The 20248-nt window shown below is 40.0% G+C and overlaps 1 protein-coding gene and 1 pseudogene across 10 annotated transcripts in view; one reads left to right on the forward strand and one right to left on the reverse strand.

Annotated features, from left to right (window-relative positions):
- Positions 1 to 7650: 7650 nt before the first annotated feature.
- ZNF131 (zinc finger protein 131) overlaps positions 7651 to 20248 on the reverse strand; it is a 32996-nt gene continuing 20398 nt past the window's right edge. For 6 of the 10 annotated variants that reach the window (XM_033421181.2, XM_033421179.2, XM_033421184.2 and 3 more), the window contains 3 exons: positions 18999 to 19684; positions 10164 to 10294; positions 7651 to 9517 (listed from right to left, as the gene is read on the reverse strand). In XM_033421181.2, coding sequence (XP_033277072.2) covers positions 8831 to 9517; positions 10164 to 10294; positions 18999 to 19684 — 1504 coding nt within the window. In that variant the 3' untranslated portion in view covers positions 7651 to 8830. Of the gene's footprint in view, positions 9518 to 10163; positions 10295 to 18998; positions 19685 to 20248 lie in introns of those variants that run through there. The other 4 variants (XM_033421183.2, XM_049708187.1, XM_004265955.3 and 1 more) reach the window with 2 other exon arrangements.
- Positions 11969 to 13604, forward strand: LOC101284142 (actin-related protein 2/3 complex subunit 1A-like; annotated as a pseudogene).

The following is a 20248-nucleotide window of genomic DNA, read 5'->3' on the forward strand; positions in this document are numbered from 1 at the left end:
TTACCAGGGTGTATTTACAAAATCGAAAGAGCTGAGGAGAAAAATAACCTAAGTTTAAAACCCTTTTATGGTAGAAGTTAGGGTATCCAAAGATTCCTTTTTTCACTACTTGCCAGGAACTGTGACACTTTCACAAAGAGTAACCGATTAAATCCTCACAATAACCTTTTTAGTTAGGTGCTCTTATTACCATCCCTGTTTTGATAGATGAGGAAACTGAGGCCCAGAAACGTTATTTGACTTGCTCAAGGTCACACGAGTCTGCAGCTCTTCCTTACTACCCTCTGCTGCCTCTTTGTATGATGATTAAAGGGGCCAAACAGGAAAGACAAGAAATAAAACCTTGGACAGCTCCACAGACTGACCATTGAGATTGGCAGGAAAACCAAGAGAACCTAGAATAATTGCTTCCTTGTTTTGTAAGAGTGGTCATCTACCTGTGTAGGATAAAGGTTCTCTGTGAGAAAAGTGTGACTTTAAAGGGAGGACTTCTCCTCAAAAGACAAAAGGACTTTTTTTAAAAGGAGTGATCTTAATACATGCCGTCAGTCTCTCTAAAACAATAAAATACAGGATAAATCATTGCATATTTTTAAAATATAAAATACTCCTTGAATCCTACAACATGACAATACACAGAGCAGGATTTCATAAAGAAACTGCCTAGATACCAAGAGCCTCAAACTCCCAACCTGACATGTACTCTGTCATAGGCCCTCCCACCATGTACGGACCTATACAACACCAGAGGGCAAAGCCGACGCTCGATCCTAGAGAATTAAGAGGTTACTGAAAACTTTAGGCTATCATAGAAAAGGAAAACTTAAAACTCAGCATCAGAAACCACTTCTCTTAAAGTCCATTGGCCAGACTCCATTCCAGGGGCCCCCTATACCCCAATTTCTCTTGCAGACATGCTGCTAGGGCCTGCTCCCTTTCAAATCATAAACCCTTCCTTCATGCCTTCCCTTCCCTTGGGAGTCCCGCGATACCCAGCCATACAGGGCTGACCTCATGGTTCAATTCCCTTCATTTGAAAAAAGTGTTGTTTTTCTCCTAGAAAGGGCCATTCAACAATAGGTTGATTACAATGTAACAGTAATATATAGAGGTTAAAATTTCTTGTTTTGAATAGTATGGGGAAATATTTTCAACATGTTAAGTGAAAGCAAAAGTTACAAAACAGAATGACAGAAATCTGTGATATATATAACTAGAAGGAACTACACCAGACATTGGAAATGTTTTTGGTTATGTGGCAGAATCTCAGGTGATTTAAACGATCTTAATACTTTCCAGTGTTGTTTGCATTTTCTACAATGGGTGTATATGTCAGAGAAGAATTTTAATGTCAGAAAAATATTATTTTCCAAAAGAATTGATGAAACTGTAAGACCTATAAAGACAGTATAGACAGTTTCATGTTATTGCAGAGCTCATTAAAATTTAGTTTGCTAAACCCTGCTCCCTTGTGTTAGCGGAAAAGAAGTCAAAAACATTCTTAGGAACAACTGACTCTAATGCAGGAGGTCCTTGTTCTATACTTTGAGTAACATTGACAGTGGCTAAAAGTTTAGATTCTTGAGTCATAAAGCTACACCTTGACTCGTAGCTCTGTTACTTACTACTTACATGACACCCTGGTTTCAAGCACCTTCTAGTCTGTTTCCTCACCTGTAATCTGGGAGTTGTGAGAATTGAGACGACGTTTCTGGAAAACAGTAAACTAGGTTTTCTTAATCTGGAGTCCATGGGCTCAGGTGGTAGTCAGGAGGACCCCCCACTGACAATGTATCTGTCTACTCCTTTCATCACAGTCTCTAAGTAGCTGGGGCCCAAATGTCAGAACCTCCTCTAATAAATGCCTAATAAATGGTAGCTATTATTTTTATTTCAGGTTTTGAGGGACCTTTCCACCTTTAGTGCTGTTCTAGGGCATATAGGGACATTCTACTCTTATTTTCTGGTCATTAAGTTACCTGATACATAGCATCCCTGTTGAATGGGAACCTGGGCTATTCATGGGGTTTTCCTACCTCCACTCTCCTTCCTCTCTCCTGGTAGGGATATTTGACATATCTTGGGAGCCGACACAGAGCAAAAGTTTTCTAAGACTGCATATTGCTGTAGAGTTGAACCTGTAACTCAAAAGGTATATCCTGTTCCAGGAAAATTTGTTTTATTTATGCTGTTAAGGTTCTGTGTGCTACCCGAGTCTGAGACTTCATGTCTTACAGACACTTCAGAAACATTCTCAGACAATATCTCTTTGAATATGATCCCTGTCCCATGTTTATCTTCCTTTCAGGTTTTCCAGTTGAACATTATGTGTGTCAGACCCCCTCATTCTAGCTCATGCCTTTTTTCATATTTTCCAGATTTTTACCTTCTTTCAGATTCTGGGTAATTTCTTCAGCTCTGTCTTCTATTTCACAAATTCTCTCTGTGCTGTAATTAATCAGCTGTTTAATCTGCACACTGACTTTATAAGCCTTGACCATGCAAATATAATTAGCAAATCAAATTGAATCACTGACAATTAGTATTTATTAAAATCCCTTTTTCCTTAATTTTATAGGAACCTTTAAAGGACTAGTAGTAAAGAAACATTTATCTGAGGTTTATCCATGTATCCTGCTTCCCTTCTTATTTCTGTTAAATTCAAGGAAAATTAAACCAAAAGAATTAAGGCTAGCAGGGCAATTCTGTTTTTAAAAGTTCTCTCTCTCTTGTGCATATGTATATGGACAGATATTCATGTAATGTTAACAATAGTTATTTCTGTTTAATGGGTCTTGGAGTAGTTTTTAACTTATTTTTCTAATATAGGTGAATCTTCTACTTGAGCAAGTATAAGTTAACAACAACAACAAAGTAGAAAAAAAGGTGGTAAATTTCAGCAGCTGAGTGAGGTGCCACTACTCCTTCTGCCGGTCAGCTTAAATTCTATTGATATACTGCATACTTTAATTCACTTTAGACTTCCCTGCCTCATCATTTAGTCATTAATGTTCAATGCTGAGCTTTCTTTCTAAAGGTAAAGTACAACAGAGAAAAGAGAGAGAGGTGGAAGGGAGGGGGGGGAAAGAAAAAACCCCAAATTGTGATCTTGAGATATTTTCATATAAAAAGTTCTCATTATAAAAGTAATTTTCAGGGCTTCCCTGGTGGCGCAGTGGTTGGGAGTCCGCCTGCCGATGCAGGGGACGCGGGTTCGTGCCCCGGTCCGGGAGGATCCCGCATGCCGCGGAGCGGCTGGGCCCGTGAGCCATGGCCGCTGAGCCTGTGCTTCCGGAGCCTGTGCTCCGCGGCGGGAGAGGCCACAGCGGTGAGAGGCCCGCGTACCGCAAAAAAAAAAAAAAAAAAAAAAAAAAAGTAATTTTCATTAAAAAATTTGAGTTGCTGAGATTCCCTATAGTAGCAACTATACTCCAAAATTTTGACTATGTAGCCAAGTATAGCAATAAGTGTGATATTTTCTTATAATCAGCACTTGGGTATTATTTACAGTTGCACAGTGAACAGATGAAGGCTTTGGGCCCATTGATCCTGTAGTGAAATTATCTCATGAAAAGTTGTCAGAATCAAATAGTCACTTTTGTTTGATTTTTGTCTTGTTTTTCATAAGCACCATTTCAACTGGACTAGGGTTCTGAACCCCTATTATTCCCTCCATAGTGTTTCATAGTTGTATCTAATTGATAACTATTATTTCAGAGGACACAGTTACTGCTCTAATATGGGTGGTCTACCAAACTCCCAACCAGTTAACGATCTAGCTCTTCTTAGGTGAATTCATACATTGACATTTGCTCCTCAGCAGATAATTAGCTATTGTTTTGTCTCTAAAGTATATTTGAGTTACCCAGTGGAAGCAAAATTATTCAATTATTGTGATTTTCCAGTTTCTAATTTCTTATTCTCTAACATTTCATGTCTTTGTGGCATTTTCATTTCAGAAACATTATAAAGGCAATTGATTACTGAGAATACGTAGAACGCTCTTGAAACAAAAAAATCCAAGACTGTTGTCTTAGTCCAGTCCATTACGTGAATAGTAAACATGAACAACAAGTAACAAGATATTTTGAGTAGCACCTGACTACGCTACAAAAAAAGAAGAGACCCTCAAAACAAGTTAGTGCCACTGGCTAGTCATTTCTGCTTCCTTTAAGTACTCTGTGTCAGCCATTCTCCAGGTGTGGTTCCAGGACTAAACGCAGTGTATTACCTGGGAAGGTTAGGAATGCAAATTCTTGGGTCCTTACCCAGACCAATCGAATTGTGCCTTTTAACAAAATGCTGATGCACGCTGTTGTTGCAGAACCATTGCCTAGATGGTGTGGTCTCAAGGCAAGGAGACTGGCAAGGAGCTACCAAAAGGCAATTTGCTCCATGTGTTTTGCCACCTTTTCTGATCTCCTGTTCCCCCACCCCAACCCCATCAAGGGCTGATGTAAATTACAAAAGGAAAATGGGTGTTTGACTTATGCTCTGTGCAATCTAGTATTGTCAGCCACAAACAGATCTCATACAGAGGTAACTGTATTTTAGTGATCAAGGGTGTAGTCTGTGGAGTCTAACTCCCTGGTTTCAAATATTGGCTCCACTTTCTACCAGCTATTTCTCACCTCCTCCTCTTAGTTTCCTCTATTTGTAAAATGATAGCTAATAATGTTAATTACCTCATGAGGTCGTTGAGATGATTAAAGTGCTTGGCATATAATAAGTGATTCATAAATGACGCTATTGTTACAAGATTTTTCTCTCCTAGGCTGTATTTTGGTACAAATATCAAGGTGGGCATCACTTCAGTTGTATGTGTCATATTTAGTGTCGTATTAGGTTGTGGGAAAGTTGAGGAGAAAAAAATTATGAATTCACATGCTGCCTTCCTACGTACCATGTCAACAGAATTAATGAAGTAACATTTATAGAACATGTAGTAGTTTTAAGATATTCTGTAAATTCGGCATACATTTATGATAATGACAGCCTCTACATTTATGGTTTTAAAGCAATACACTTCTAGGCCTCCAAATATAATGGATCTCAGTAATTGGTGGTGATAGTTTTAATTCCTTCTGCTTCTCACTTGAATCCTTTATGACAAATTCTTTAAGAGCCATGGCACAGCTCAGCACATTACACATGGAAACCATTCAGCTTAGGTTTCTCTCTCCTGATATAACAAACACAGTGGTTAGTGTTAATAAATTCAAAGCTATTATGTTACCTTCAACAAAATCAGGCTAAACTTTTAAGAGGTCATTTACTTGTAATTTTACATGACAGTTATAAAACTGTTTCCATGTGAACACTTTAAAGACCATTTGTTTGGTCTTTAATTGTTCATTTGTTCGTTTAGAACAATCAACCCATGTTGAAGATGTGCATTAAAATCCACTTGATTTACTGGTTGACACTTTATCTACATCTAGGCCTCAGTCAATACTGTTTGCTTTTTCAAAGTATAAAGTGGGTAATTAGAAGACTCTCATGGACTTCTTTAATCTTGAAATATTACTTCAAAACTGAATGTAGTTGGAGAAGCACTTACCTTTCCATGAAAATATTTCTACTTTCAATAGTAGGATGAGGATGGCAGCCTTTTTAAATGGTAAGACTGTAAGATCCTTCTGTTTTTGTACATATCCAAAAGATTTCTAGATTTTAAATGTATTGACATGAGGGTTCAGTTAGTTTTCCTTTGAATCTCAGATGATACATACGGTATAATAAAAAAGTATGTATTCAGTCTTTGTCCCTGGTTCCTGGCACTAAGCTCCTAGAACCCTGGCAATTTCCTGAGTTACGTCTTTTGTTATTCCTAACAAGCCCATACCTGAGTTTATGTAATGAGGTAACTTTAGGCTCTGGTCACCAGAGGAATCAACCATATGACTCAGAGGGCTAGAACTATCAGCCTCACCCCCAAGATCTCCAGGGAAGTAGGAGGGGCTGGAGAGAGTTCAATAATCAATGGCCAATAACTTAATCATGTCTAGGTAATGAAACTTAAGTAAACAATGTTAAAGGAGCATCTGGGTAAACACACCTATGTGCTGGGAGGGTGCAGCACCAGGACAGGACAGGGAAGTGCTGTACATTTCTCCCCCCACTTTGCCCTATGCATGTCCTTCCTCCCATCTGTTCCTGGTTTGTATCCTTTATAACAAAGCCACACTCCTAAGTACAGTGCTTTCCTGAATTCTGGGTCATTCTAGCACATTATTGAACCTGGGAAGGGGTGGGAACACCTAATTTGTAGTTGGCCAGGCAGAAGTGTGGGTACCCCGGGGACTCTGTTGTCGGCTGGTGTCTGAAGTGGGGGCAATCTTGTGGTACTTCTAACTTCTGGAATCTACGTTAACTCTTGGTACTGTCAGAATTGAAGGAAACCCAGCTGGTGTCAGATAATCAAAGAACTGCTGTTGAACAGTGGAGTAGGGGAGGAGATAGAAGAGGCTCTCCTATCATTCTCCAGTGCTCTTGGGATTCCTATGATGACCCATGTCTGGCACTACTGCCCAGGTGTCACACTGTAGACCTAGCTAAAAACTCCAGTAGGAGTAAAGTGAGAGGAACAAAATACCCAGTTCAGTACTTCAATATACATCATGGTTTTTAATAGCTGTTACTGTAAAATGCTTTATGAACTGCCAAGTCCTAGTCAACCTAAGGTTTACCACCAGTGGGTAGCTTTCTCTCTTCTGCAATCAAATTTACTGGCATTTGGAGCACGCTGATACAGCCTTCACTTTTGGGAAAAGTAAAATGAACTATACCTGTCCCTCAAACCTGTTCTGAAAGGCCTTGCCAAATCTAAAAACTCAATTGATAATTTTAATGCTTTGCTGTGCCTTTGTCCCTGATCTCTACCTTGTGGTCAGGGCTCTAGAAAGATTATGTTTAAAAATAAACCTTGTTTCATACCTTGGCTTAAGGGCACAGCATGAGCTATTTTCAGCATTCAAAATTCACTAGATACTAACTAATAATTTATATACTTGAGACCACTGTTATGTCAGGAATGTAAACATTTCTTTAAACTACAACTAACTCAGGAACGTGGACATCTTAAGGCAAACTGAAAAATTCAATATGATATAATTCTATCATTAGTATTTTCTGACTTAAAAAAAGAAAAAATATATATATATAAATAAAAATATAAGCTTTGTAGCAGATACCCAACTGCCAAAGAGAACAGACTTGGAAATGTTCATACACTTTGATCCTAAAATAAAAACCACCTTCTAATTCCTATTATCTTTAAATCCATGACTTCTCCAGTTGTGTGAAGCCATCCTCTTCAGTAATTTCATAAATGTGATACCATTTAACATCAGCATTACTAAAAGTCATGTTGAATTGATCTTTTAAATTTAACACAGTAGTAAGTGGAGAAAGTATTTTTAAAATAGGCTGTACTAAAATCCCATTGGCTATTGTGCTCCACCATACAGAAGAGCAAATATCAACCTCTTCCTCCTTCCTTTCTTTTGAACTGATTTTTGGGGACTGGAGATGTTTACTGAGAATTTTATATCTCAATTCGTGTTATCAGTCATGTTAATACAGATGAGAAGACATCTCTGACCACGAACCAACTTCCACACTGGTAAGGTGAAAAAAGAGTCATGAACACATAATTTTAAAGTTTACTTTAAAAATGTAAATATCTCCCAATATTTAACAGGTAAAGAAAATAGCATATTGGTGTATGTGGTTGTTATATTTTATTTTCCAAGTAATACTGATTAAAAATATTTACACACCTACTTTTAAGTCCACAGTTTAGCACTCTTATTTGTATGGCTTTAAAAGTTATAGCACAAGATCTTTACATTAAGGATTGGGGAAAAAGATTCATTCAAAACAAAGCCTAATATATTATATACATGTTTTTTCTCTGTACTTTTTAAATACATTAATTTTTAAGTGATGCTCATCTTTTTTTTCATCTGGTGGTAAAATACTAGTGCAACTTTTCATCAAAATAAAGTTTACCACAGATATAAGTGAATTTTCCCAATTGAAAATGGCCCTTCAGCCGCCACTGAATGAAATTTCTCAATCTAACTGAAGTGAAAAAGAACCGGTAGCTGTCACTGTAAGGAAAATACCGAGTGCTATAGCATGACCTACATTGCTCCTTGCAACACAAACTCTGAAAGACCCAGAGGCGCTTTACAGAAGTTTAGTTGAATTTGAAAAGGCACATGGGTGTGGTTGGTTTTTAAACATTCTAGAAATTTGCCGCCACCACCACCGTTTCTGTTGCAGAGATGACATCTGTGACTGTCAGGGTAGACAAGAGTGTTGTTCAAGCTAAAGAAAGCCAGAAGCCAAAATTTAACTGCACAGTAACAATGCACTTTTCTTCATGCAGCCTTGTGTTTCCTATATATTCAAATATTCTAACATGCATTAGAATACATAAACTTGTATTCTAATGATTTTATGTTTGATTTTACAATATGGGGGAAAAAAAACTTGAGGAAGGACATGACTGGGCAAAGAGAGAAGGGAGAACCCTTACCACAATGAAAATAGATACATTCGTACCCAACTATATAATAAGAATATAATCCATTTCAGTTTTCCAGAAATATACTTCTCAAAGCTTCCCATTCACTTACGGGAAAGATCCCTCCTCTGTGGCATCAAGTGGGGGAAAATCAGTTTGTTTCAATAGAAACAGTTCAACACAACAGGAAAGAGCTTAACTTTGGTCCACATGTCTGTTAGCTTAAGGACAGTCACACTGCCCATCATCAGTTCAAAAACTCAACACATAAATTTAAAAATATATTCATTTGTTATTTCATTCTAAAACTGGCATAGGTGTTCTGTTCTCATTTTCTGACTTTTCAGCTTGGGAATCCACTGTTGATTTGGTCTCTAAACCCTCAGCATCTTCGTGATCTTCTCTGGCCGCCTCAGCAGCATCTGCTTGGGTAGGCTCTCTCTCCTCTTGGTTCATGATTTCAGGGGTCACTTGATCCAAGTCTGCTTCTAGAAGCTCAGTTTGTACTTCCATTGGCATCTGATTTACCCGTTCAACGTGCAGCTCCTCTACATGTACTTCGGTACCTTCTTCAGTCTGAATTCGACCCACTTCTAGATAACTTACCTGGACCTGTTCTGGAAGCTCGTTCATATGTGAATCGTGCACTTGGCTGTCCTGGAGCAGATCTGGGTGGACCTGTTCCACAGTCACTTGTGCCGAATCCACTTGAACCTGAAGCAATGGTAACACGTGCACCTTCCCAACTTGTTCTATAATAGTCATTGATGTCACAGGTTCAGTTTGCACACGTGTTTCTACTGAAAGAACTTCTTCAGTTACTAGACGCTCTGAAATATTATGAGCATCACTGAGATGCCTCCTTAATTCATTTCCTTGCATAAACCACAAGTCACACAAAGTACAATGGTTGGGTTTATCTCCAGTGTGTATTACCAAGTGATCTTTGAACTGGTCCCAGCTGTTAAACACACTATTACAGACCTGAAATAACCAAACATTTGGTGTTAACAGTTATATTCAAACTGAAGGAAATATGGATGCATTTATTCTCTATAAGAAAAAAGTTGAAGATTTTTCTGAAAATGTTATAAATATGACATGTGTAACATAGTCTAAGGGAATTTCATAATTCTTTTGTTTATTTGATCTTTTACCTGATTAGCTAACAACTTAAATCCTTTTGGGGAAACATTTTAATATTGCCTATATTAAAGGACTATAAAGTAACACTATTATAATTTCTTCCGTGATATCAACATTAAGAACAATTTCACCATGTGGGATAAATACACACTAATCGTGGAAGAGCCGCCAATTATAGCTGGTCTGCCTCCTCCACCCCACTCCTGAATTCTAATGATTGTTCTATGGTTAAGAATAACCATAGTTTCAGACTATGTTACTTAGGACATAGTTTTATTGACATTGGTATCATCTAGGGTTGGATAAAAACAACAACTACTACTATTACTATTCCCCCTTATGAAAGCAGGACAATGATGTTCTTTACTCTCATTTCTTTCTGAAGTTGTCAGCTCTATACCTTTGCTCTAGGTCTGTCACCCTTCACCTCTAATGATTTCAAACGCAGACTCCTTTGCTAAGGACGGAATACACCCACACATACCTGACATTCATAAAGCTTCTTTCTTCCCTTTTTTGCCCCCACTCCAGTTTGGCATGCAGTCAGGTGACATTTGAGGGTGCTATTTCTAGCAAATCGTTCATGACAATTTGGACATTCAAAAGGTTTTTCACCTGTTAGAATAGAAAAAAAATCATATTGACAAATTAAGAAAAACAGAAAATGCAAAAAGTTTTTTCTTTTTGGTTAATTCTAATAGCACCTTCTTGAAAGAAGGATCAGAATTTATAACTCAGATGTTTCCACCACATCCAAAAGACTATTCTAAGAGGTGGAAATAGTAAGTTTTTAATGATTCTTGTGATTATATCTGTGCTCTGGCAAAGAAATAAAATTTGGATCTGAATATTGTTCCATGTTTTTGCATTTCTTAAAAAATTGTATATTTTCCCTTAGATAAAAATCAAGGTCAATTTCCTTTTTGGGGACATGCACCCCTCTCCATTCCACAAGCATTTTTTGAGCAATTATTGTGTTGCCAGGCCACGTGCCAGGTAATGAAGATAAACTGTCCTTGTTTTTAAAAACTTCATATCATAGGCCAGAGTATTTCAGGAAGGTGAAATACATGAACATAAACAAATGCAATGCACCACAGAAGGCCTGTTACAGAGAAGAGGGCAATGGGAAATGGGACTGCAGCAGTACAGAGGAGGAGAGTGATGAATTCTGCCTGGAATGGAATGAGCGAAGGACAGGAAAGAAGTAGGTTATTCTAGGCAGAGGCACAGAAGTGTAAAACAGCATGGCAGGTGAGGGGTAAGGAGGGAGGTGTCATACTGACTCCCAGATCTCTGGCTTAGAATACCAACCAGAATAAAGAACAGAGAAGTCCCAGTAGGTTTGGAGTGGGATGTGCTAGGGAAGATTATAAATTCATTTTTGAGTCAGTGAGTCTGAGGTACTCAAAGCAAAGTGGAAAATCTGGTAGACAGTTACATAGACAAATCTGGAGCTAAACAGAGGGTGGACTGACATACAGATACAGAATCCAATAAAACATCCAGTTAAAACAGCAGGTAGATGAAGCAAGCAAAGAAAACAAAAAGAATAGCCAAAAGTAGAAGGAAAGAACACTGAGGAAAATTAAGAAAGAAATTTCAGGAAGATGAGGTAATAAACAGCGCCTAAGTGAACAGAAAGATCAGGTAGGATAACAACAGGGGATTGGAATAACTCTAGCAAGAACACTGTGAGTGGTATGGTGGAATCAGAAGCCACACTACAGTGGGATAAGGGAGCATGAGTGAGGCAAGTTAATGGAAACTGTCAGTACAGAAATTCTTTCAAGAAGGCTTGGAAGTAAAGAGGAGACATGGCTAGAGGGGGACATGTCAATAGGAGGTTCTCTAAGCCAGAAGAGAGTCATTACTTATTTGCTGAAGGAGAAGGAGAGAGTAGTAGGAATGACAGATGAAACATGGTCTTGGAGGAGACATCAAGGTGTGGGATTCAGGATTGGCCTTGAAGAAAAGGGAAATATCTTTCTCTGTAATAAAACAGAAGGAGACAACGAGGAACCACATAGTTTACAACACAGCTAGGTTGGGGGTAGGAAGTCAGACAAACATGTCACCTGCTGGGGTGGGGTGTGGGCAGAGGTCTTGAGTGCTGCACTGAAGGTCTAGAATGCCAATTAGGAAAGGAAAGATATAAATCAGACACCAAAAGGCCTAACTTAAGGTCTGATAAGAATTTTTTCCAGCAGTGCTCAGCAGGGAGCAGAAGTAAATGACTGCAATAATTAGTTCCAGGATGTAGGGTTCAAAAGCCAAAGGGAGCTGGGCCTCGGTCCTCCGCCCGCACCTGCTGGAGCCTGTTCGCGTTGACTGACCAGAGTCCGCGAATTCAACGCTCCGAGCCCGTTCGGACGGCCCCGACCCCCAGCTTTCTGTCCTTTGAAGGCACTAAGAATAATGTCCCTGCGTCAGTTTTTTACTAGAGCCAATCACCTGTCATGCCTGGAACAGGGATCGTACCCAGATTGCCCTTAGCCCCAAAAACCACGAAGTCCACATCTATGAGAAGAACGGGAGCCAGTGGGTGAAAGCTCATGAACTCAAGGAGCACAGCAGACACATCACAGGTATCGACTGGGCTCCCAAGAGTGACCGCGTCGTCACTTGTGGGGCTGACCGCAATGCCTACGTGTGGAGTCAGAAAGATGGTGTCTGGAAGCCGACCCTGGTGATCCTGAGAATTAACCGTGCAGCCACTTTTGTCAAGTGGTCCCCGCTACAGAACAAATTTGCTGTGGGCAGCGGAGCACGACTCATTTCTGTTTGTTACTTTGAGTCCGAAAATGACCGGTGGGTAAGCAAGCACATTAAAAAACCCATTCGCTCCACGGTCCTCAGCTTGGATTGGCATCCCAACAACGTCTTGCTGGCAGCAGGATCGTGTGATTTCAAAGGCAGAGTGTTTTTTGCCTACATTAAAGAAGTGGATGAGAAGCCAGCCAGTACGTCCTGGGGCAGCAAGATGCCTTTTGGTCAGCTGATGTCAGAGTTTGGTGGCAGTGGCACTGGCGGCTGGGTGCACGGGGTCAGCTTCTCCGCCAGCGGGAGCCGCCTGGCCTGGGTCAGCCACGACAGCACCGTGTCCGTTGCTGATGCCTCAAAAGTGTGCAGGTCTCAACTCTGAAGACAGAGTTCCTGCCCCTCCTGAGTGTGCGCTTCGTCTCGGAAAACAGCGTCGTGGCCGCCGGCCGTGACTGCTGCCCCATGCTCTTTAGCTGCGCCGACCGCGGCTGCTTGACCTTCGTCTCCAAGCTAGACATCCCGAAACAGAGCATCCAACGCAACATGTCGGCCATGGAGCGCTTCCGCAACATGGGCAGGCGGGCCACGACCGAGGACCGCAACACGGCCCTGGAGACGCTGCACCAGAACAGCATCACTCAAGTGTCTATTTATGAGGTGGACAAGCAAGATTGTCGCAAATTTTGCACTACTGGCATCGATGGAGCCATGACCATTTGGGATGTCAAGACCTTAGAGTCTTCTATCCAGGGCCTTCGGATAATGTGAAGCTGAGCGAGCCTCCCAGATCCAGCATGAGGACGGACAGGCTGCACCGGGCAGCTGCGCCATTTGCATCATGGGTAGGAGAGCCGGCCGCCAGGAAACACTGAAGACACATATGGCGCAAACCTTGTTGTGTGTTTTGTTTGAGGATAATTGGTGAAAGCGTTGGTTTTTTAAAAGCAGCAGTGATTTGGGTTTTGTTTTGCTATTTCATTCCATTCTTTTTTTTTTTTTTTTTTTTTTTGCGGTAGGCGGGCCTCTCACTGTTGTGGCCTCTCCCGTCGCGGAGCACAGGCTCCGGACGCGCAGGCTCAGCAGCCATGGCTCACGGGCCCAGCTGCTCCGCGGCATGTGGGATTTTCCCGGACCGGGGCACGAACCCATGTCCCCTGCATCGGCAGGCGGACTCTCAACCACTGCGCCACCAGGGAAGCCCTCATTCCATTCTTCACCAAAGCTTCTCTTTAAGTAGTTTATTATGGAAAATTGTCACACTAACTTAAGGAAGGGGGGGGAGGTATGTAAATTGTCCGCTAAAAAATTAAATAAAAATACTGAATGGGGGGGGAAGCCAAAGGGAATATGCTTAGAGTACAAGAAAAAGTGACTCCAGATATATACAATGAGGACAAGATAACGTCAGAAACGGGGCAATAAACTAGGTGGAAAGGGGTATGGAAAGACAGGAAGGCTAAATGAGGTAGACTCCCACAGTCAAAGTAAGGAAAGCAGTGAGAATTCAAGAGACAGGATGATGCTTGTAGAGAACAGGACTAAGATTTCAGAGGTGGAACCTCAGTGATGATCTGGTCCTAGACATGACCCTCATACTCACGTGGAACAGACAGAGTCAAGTAACTCTGAGCTGTGCTTTATCCCTGACAAAACAATTATAGCTTATTTTTTATATAATTTTCATGAGATGAAAAAATTAATTTGAGAGAGAAGACCTAATCACCTAGAATTATTGTTGGTATAGAAACTCCTTTACAACTCCCCAAATGTTGGGAGATACTGCTAACTAGAATAGTTTTAATAGTGTATAATTTTTTACTATAAATGAAGCCTACAGATGAAAACTGTCATAACCTCTTTAAAGGGCAATTTGATAATATTTGCCAAGATTTACAATGCACATATTCTGTGACTTGGCAATTCTGCTGTCAAAAATTAAGTTATTTGAACATGTACACAAAGATTATGTACAGGTGTGTTTATTGCAGCACAGTGTGTAATAGTAGAAGACTAGCAACAACCTAAAAGTGTATCCACAGGAGTAAGTAAATTATGGCATACCCAAACACTGAAATACCATGCAGCCACAGTGAAAAAAATTAAGTAGATTCATGAATGTTTCACACATTAAAAAGAGTTCAAGATAAATTAAATGGCGTAACACTGTATTGCATGCTCCTGTTTGTTTGTTTCAAAACTTCTGTGTGTGTCTGTTTATGGTTACTTGAAAATGCAAAGAATATATCTGGAAGGACAAATAAGGAAACGATGTCAGTAACTGCTTCTGGGGATATCTATTTAAGTAGGAAAGAGATTCACTTTTCAGTGTACATCTTTTGAGCTTCTGCTATTTAAAAAATTAGTTTAATAAGCCCAATAAAATCTAGGAATTGTAAGAGATTGATTATACTTTAGATGTGTAGAAAGTACAGTCTTCCAAGTGCTTTTATCATTTTCTCTTATTTGTCACAACCCTGTAAAGTAGGCATCATTATTCTTATTTACACAGACAAGGAAAGAGGCCCAAAGATAAAGTTCATCAAGCTGACAAATGTCAGAACTTGGAGCCTGGGAATTCCCTGGCAGTCCAGTGGTTAGGACTTGGCAATTTCACTGCCAGGGCCAGGGTTCAATCCCTGGTCAGGGAACTAAGATCCCGCGAGCTGCGCAGTGTGGCCAAAAAAAACACAAAAAACAAAAAACAAAAAACAAAAAAACCCTGGAGCCTCAATCTAATTATGGTTTCCGGACCCAGATTTTTTCCTACAATTCCACACTACCTCTCTGGGCAACTAGGGAACAATTACTTGAAAACATGGTTACAGGTCATCTTTGGATTCTTTCACATGCGGTGTTCCACAGGCATATGTGTCAATATATCTGGCTCTCTCCCCCCACCCACAAATCTTACCCTTCTATATTTTTCTTTCTAAATTAATAAACTTCCAATCATGTAGCCACCCAAATCAGAAAGCTGGGAGTCACCTTCTCTTTTACCCCTACATCTCACCAATCACCAAACCCTGTTGATTCTGCCTACTTAATGTTGTATCTCCAACCCTTTTTCACTATTACCGCCTTTATTCAATCCCCCATCCTTGTTTAGATTACTCCAACAGCCTTCAAATTAGATGCAGTAGGCTTCACCCACTCCAATCTATCCTGCCAGTTCCCTCTAAAGCATAAATTTAATCAGAAAACTCCCTGGCTTAAATTTCTTTAAAGTGACCCAGAGTCTTTCAAGATAAAAATCCAAACTCATTTACAGCACTTAAATGAAAATAACTACATGATCTTAGCCTCATCTCCCATCACTTTCTCTCTCGTCCTTGAACCACTGGGAGATCGTCCATGATGCCTAAGTGCACGCCACATGGTCAGCCCTCCAAACTCTTTAGCTGCATCTCCTGGCATTCGGACCCAATCCTCCAGTCATAACAACCTGCTAGCAAGTACTCCAAATGAGTGACTTATCTCTCCTCTATGTCTGTGTACACTTAATTTCTTTTGTCTGGAACGTTTATCTCCTGGCTAACTCCTTTTCCTTTGGGAGTCATAGGGTAAACCCTCTAGGAAGCCATCCTTGTCTCTTTCATCATAAACAGCACAAGCAGTCATTCCCATAAGACTCTGTGCTTACCTCTATCAGCACTTAGCTGATTGTGCTTGCTTGTCTCCCCTAACGTAACTTTGAACTCCTTGAAGGCAGGGACTCTAAAATTTATCTCCATGACCTAGCAGGCTGGCATTATCATCAGTATTTTCCAAATGGAAACAAAGTAATTCAGGACAAGTAACAGCCAAAATTTTGCAAATCAAGCATGGATTACTGTGCATGCTTTAAGAACATATAAGAAACCAAAGCACTAAACTAATGAAAGTATACAAAATATGAAATTGAGGGGGGTGTATTATGTATATGTTGAGAGTAGGAAACAGGAACGGGACCATTTATCTTTACACTTAGTTTGTTATAAGTGAAAAATGATCCACCCTTTATTAACACAAACACAATTAAAAACTGTTTACTGGGGGCTTCCCTGGTGGCGCAGTGGTTGAGAATCTGCCTGCCAATGCAGGGGACAGGGGTTCGAGCCCTAGTCTGGGAAGATCCCACATGCCGCAGAGCAACTGGGCCCGTGAACCATAACTACTGAGCCTGCGTGTCTGGAGCCTGTGCTCCGCAACAAGAGAGGCCGTGATAGCGAGAGGCCCGTGCACCGTGATGAAGAGTGGCCCCTGCTCGCCAACTAGAGAAAGCCCTCGCACAGAAACGAAGACCCAACACAGCCAAAAATAAATAAATTTATTTAAAAAAAAACAAACTGTTTACTTATGTTCCTCTTGAATTTACTAAATCACTGATCACATATGCTGTCTTGTGACTAATTACTAGTACAATAATTGATCGAGGTTAAAAAAACAATAAAAGTTCAGTTTGCTTTACATACTAAACTGTTCCTTCAAAGGGCATCTGGTCCTGTAATTTGTAACAACTACTTAACTAAGTTACTTAAGTTATCTCACATCATTTTGAAGGGAAACACAGACATAAAACATAATGTGGGGCTTCCCTGGTGGCGCAGTGGTTAAAAATCCGCCTGCCAATGCAGGGGACACGGGTTCAAGTCCTGGTCCAGGAAGATGCCACATGCTGTGGAGCAACTAAGCCCGTGCACCACAACTACTGAGCCTGCAAGCCACAACTACTGAGCCCCTGTGCTGCAACTACTGAAGCCCGTGCGCCTAGAGTCCCTGCTCTGCAACAAGAGAAGCCACCGCAATGAGAAGCCTGCGCACCGCAACAAAGAGTAGCCCCCGCTCGCCACAACTAGAGAAAGCCCGTGTGCAGCAACGAAGACCCAACGCAGCCAAAAATGGATAAAATAAATAAATTTTAAAAAAAACCATAATGTGATTTAGCTCTGTACTTTTCTGCTCAATCCAAAATACAATGTGCAGGGCTTGGAAAGCATATTTTAAAACTTCCAAAATGGTTTGCGTTGTCCTATTTTCAAACAGGTAAGTCACTAGGTAGTGTTTTGGGTAAAAGAGACAATTGTTTCTACTTTCACACTGATAGGAAATAATATAGAAGTGATTATCTGTTGGGGTACTGGAAACTCCTATCAAAGTGTGCTAGTCACCAAGTAACATTTATTTACTCAGTTGTGCTGCAGGTACACCAATGCTTTTGCAAAACTAATCCACAGTTACCACAAACATGTTCATCAGAAGACCATTAACATAGGTGCTTAGTTGTTTTTTAAGGACTAAAAACTATACCTTTAGGCAGTTTCCAAATATACAACAGGTCTTTACATATAATGTTTGTAAAACCAGAAAGCATTTTCCCCAAAGATTTCATGAATGCCTATTAGTTACCCCAAATTAGTTACCTTAAAGCCTTCTAAATTCATAGTGAGCCTTTAAGTAAATTAGGAGATTCCCTTGCTGTTCACTTATTTATCCAGTTCTTGAGTATTACTAACAAGGGTTTGAATAGTGAGGGATCCCACACTATTTGAATCTATGTTTTCTCAGTTTCAAGCAGTATGTAGCAAGCAACTCTGGACAGCAAGGGATCTACGAAAAAATTTCATCCAAAGTTCTCCAAACTCTAGCATCAAAGAGAAAGATTCTGAATAGTGTGGGATAACTATATTGTATTCACTGTATTAATAGTCTCAACAGCCTTAACCATCTCACAGAGTAAGAACTTGGGAACAAATGTCCAGAAGTCTGACACTTAGCACTCTGCAGCAACTGCTTTCCCCACACCTTTGTCACAGTGGGTTTAGGGACTCCCCAAGATTCCAAGTCATTCGTGGTGGTAACTCCTGTGTATGGCACAGGAGACCTAGCAGAGAAAGCTTGGGGTGTGGGACCAAGGACAGGGACTCTGACAGGGAGAAAAATAGGCTCAGGGATGGATGCAGAACTAGAAGGGCCAGAGGTTCTAAGGCAGACTCCCTGGACATCTCCCTCATGTCTGGGATGGCTCTTAGGAGAGTACAGAGACCTTACCCTTTTCATCTCCCTGGCTGTGCACCAGTCCTGACATGTTTGCCCTTGGAGAGATGAAGGAGATGGACAAACACTGCCTTCCTATCTGCCAGGTCAAAACAGATAACCAAATGTATGCAAAGGTATAAACATATTTGGGATTGTTTGCAAATGTACCCATCTATGTAATCTGTTAACATAAGGCAGGGAAAGTAAAAACAGTTAACAGTGAAGTTTCACTGTAATTAAAATCTCATAATCTATAACCGTTAATAAAGAATCACAACCGTTTTATGTATTTTTTTTTAAATTATAAAAATTGCCAAGATGTAAGAATGAAAATTACTTTCAAAGTTAGTACTGATTTTGCTTTGAAAGCATAAATATTTCAACGAATATTATAAAAACACTGTGTGCTCAGCCAGCACATTAGGGAACACAGGAAGTGGTTCCTGTGGTGCTAATTAAAATAAGAAAAAAGGATTTAGACACTTAGCTTCAAGTGAATGTGGAAAATCTATACTTTTAACATAAAGTATTTGCTAATTACCTGTATGCTTTCGAAGATGCTCTTTAAAATGTCCAAAGTGGTCAAACTGTTTCTCACAGTACTGACATATGTGAATTTTTTTCCCAGTTCTTTGCTTCTTACTGACTCCACCTTCTTCAAGGTGGTAACAATTGAGGTGCTGTTTCCATGCGCTCTCCCGAAGATACCTTTTATTGCATATTTCACACTTGAAACTCTCAGTGGAGTGTGATTTCATGTGTTCCTTAAAATGGTAAAACAATTTAAATGAACGGTTACATTTCTCACAATGGAACAAGTCCTTCACATGTGACAGCTGAAGTTCCACAATTTCAATACCTTCTACCTGTTTGCTTGTGGGGTCAGAGGCACAGCCATCTTCATCTTTAATCTGCCCTTTTCTATCACCTTGACGGTACTTGCTGGTGATATCTGCCAATAATGCCAGAGCGGAATCATCAGAGGAACCTGTGCTCTGAATATACTTTATGGACTGTCTGGCAGTAGCCACATCCTCTAACGTTTCAATGCCTTCATCTTCCACTTCGATTGTGCCTTCAGCAATCTCCACCTCGATTTCAACAGGTTCAGATTCTGCAGACGGCAATGACTCAGTGATAACATTTGAAGTTTCTGCAATCTTTCTTTTTTTTGCTTCACTTTTTCCTGTGGTAGTTTCCTCTAGTGGAGCTGAGTTTTCTTTGTTCCTGAAATACACAATGTATGGATTAAAAAAATCTATAAGATCAATCAAAATCCTACCAGGCTTTTTGGAAGAATTGATAAGCTGATAATAAAATTTGTATGGAAAGGCAGAAAACAAGACTGTAAGACTTATACTACCCGATTTCAAGACTTACTATAAAGCTACAAAATTAAGACAATGTGAAATTGGTGAAAGAATACACATGGAGATTAATGGAAGAGAATAAAGTCCAGAAATAGATCTACATATATATAGTCAGCTGACTTCTGAAAAAAGGTTCCAAAGTAATTTAATGGAGAAAATATAAAACAGTGGTGTTGGAACAACTGGTATCTATATGGGAAAAATAAACCTTGACCCTTACTCTCATATTATACACAAAAAAATTAAAAATGAATCATAGACTTAAATGTAAGAACTAAAACTATTACACTTCTAGAAGAAAACAGGATAAAAATCTTTGCAACATTGAAAGATTTCTTAAATAGCACACAGAAAGCAGAGACTTTCAGCCAACATTGATAAAATGGATTTCATCAAAATTAAAAACTTGGTCCTTTGAAAT

Source organism: Orcinus orca, chromosome 3 (genome assembly GCF_937001465.1).
Source record: "Orcinus orca chromosome 3, mOrcOrc1.1, whole genome shotgun sequence".
Taxonomy (NCBI): Eukaryota; Metazoa; Chordata; class Mammalia; order Artiodactyla; family Delphinidae; genus Orcinus; species Orcinus orca.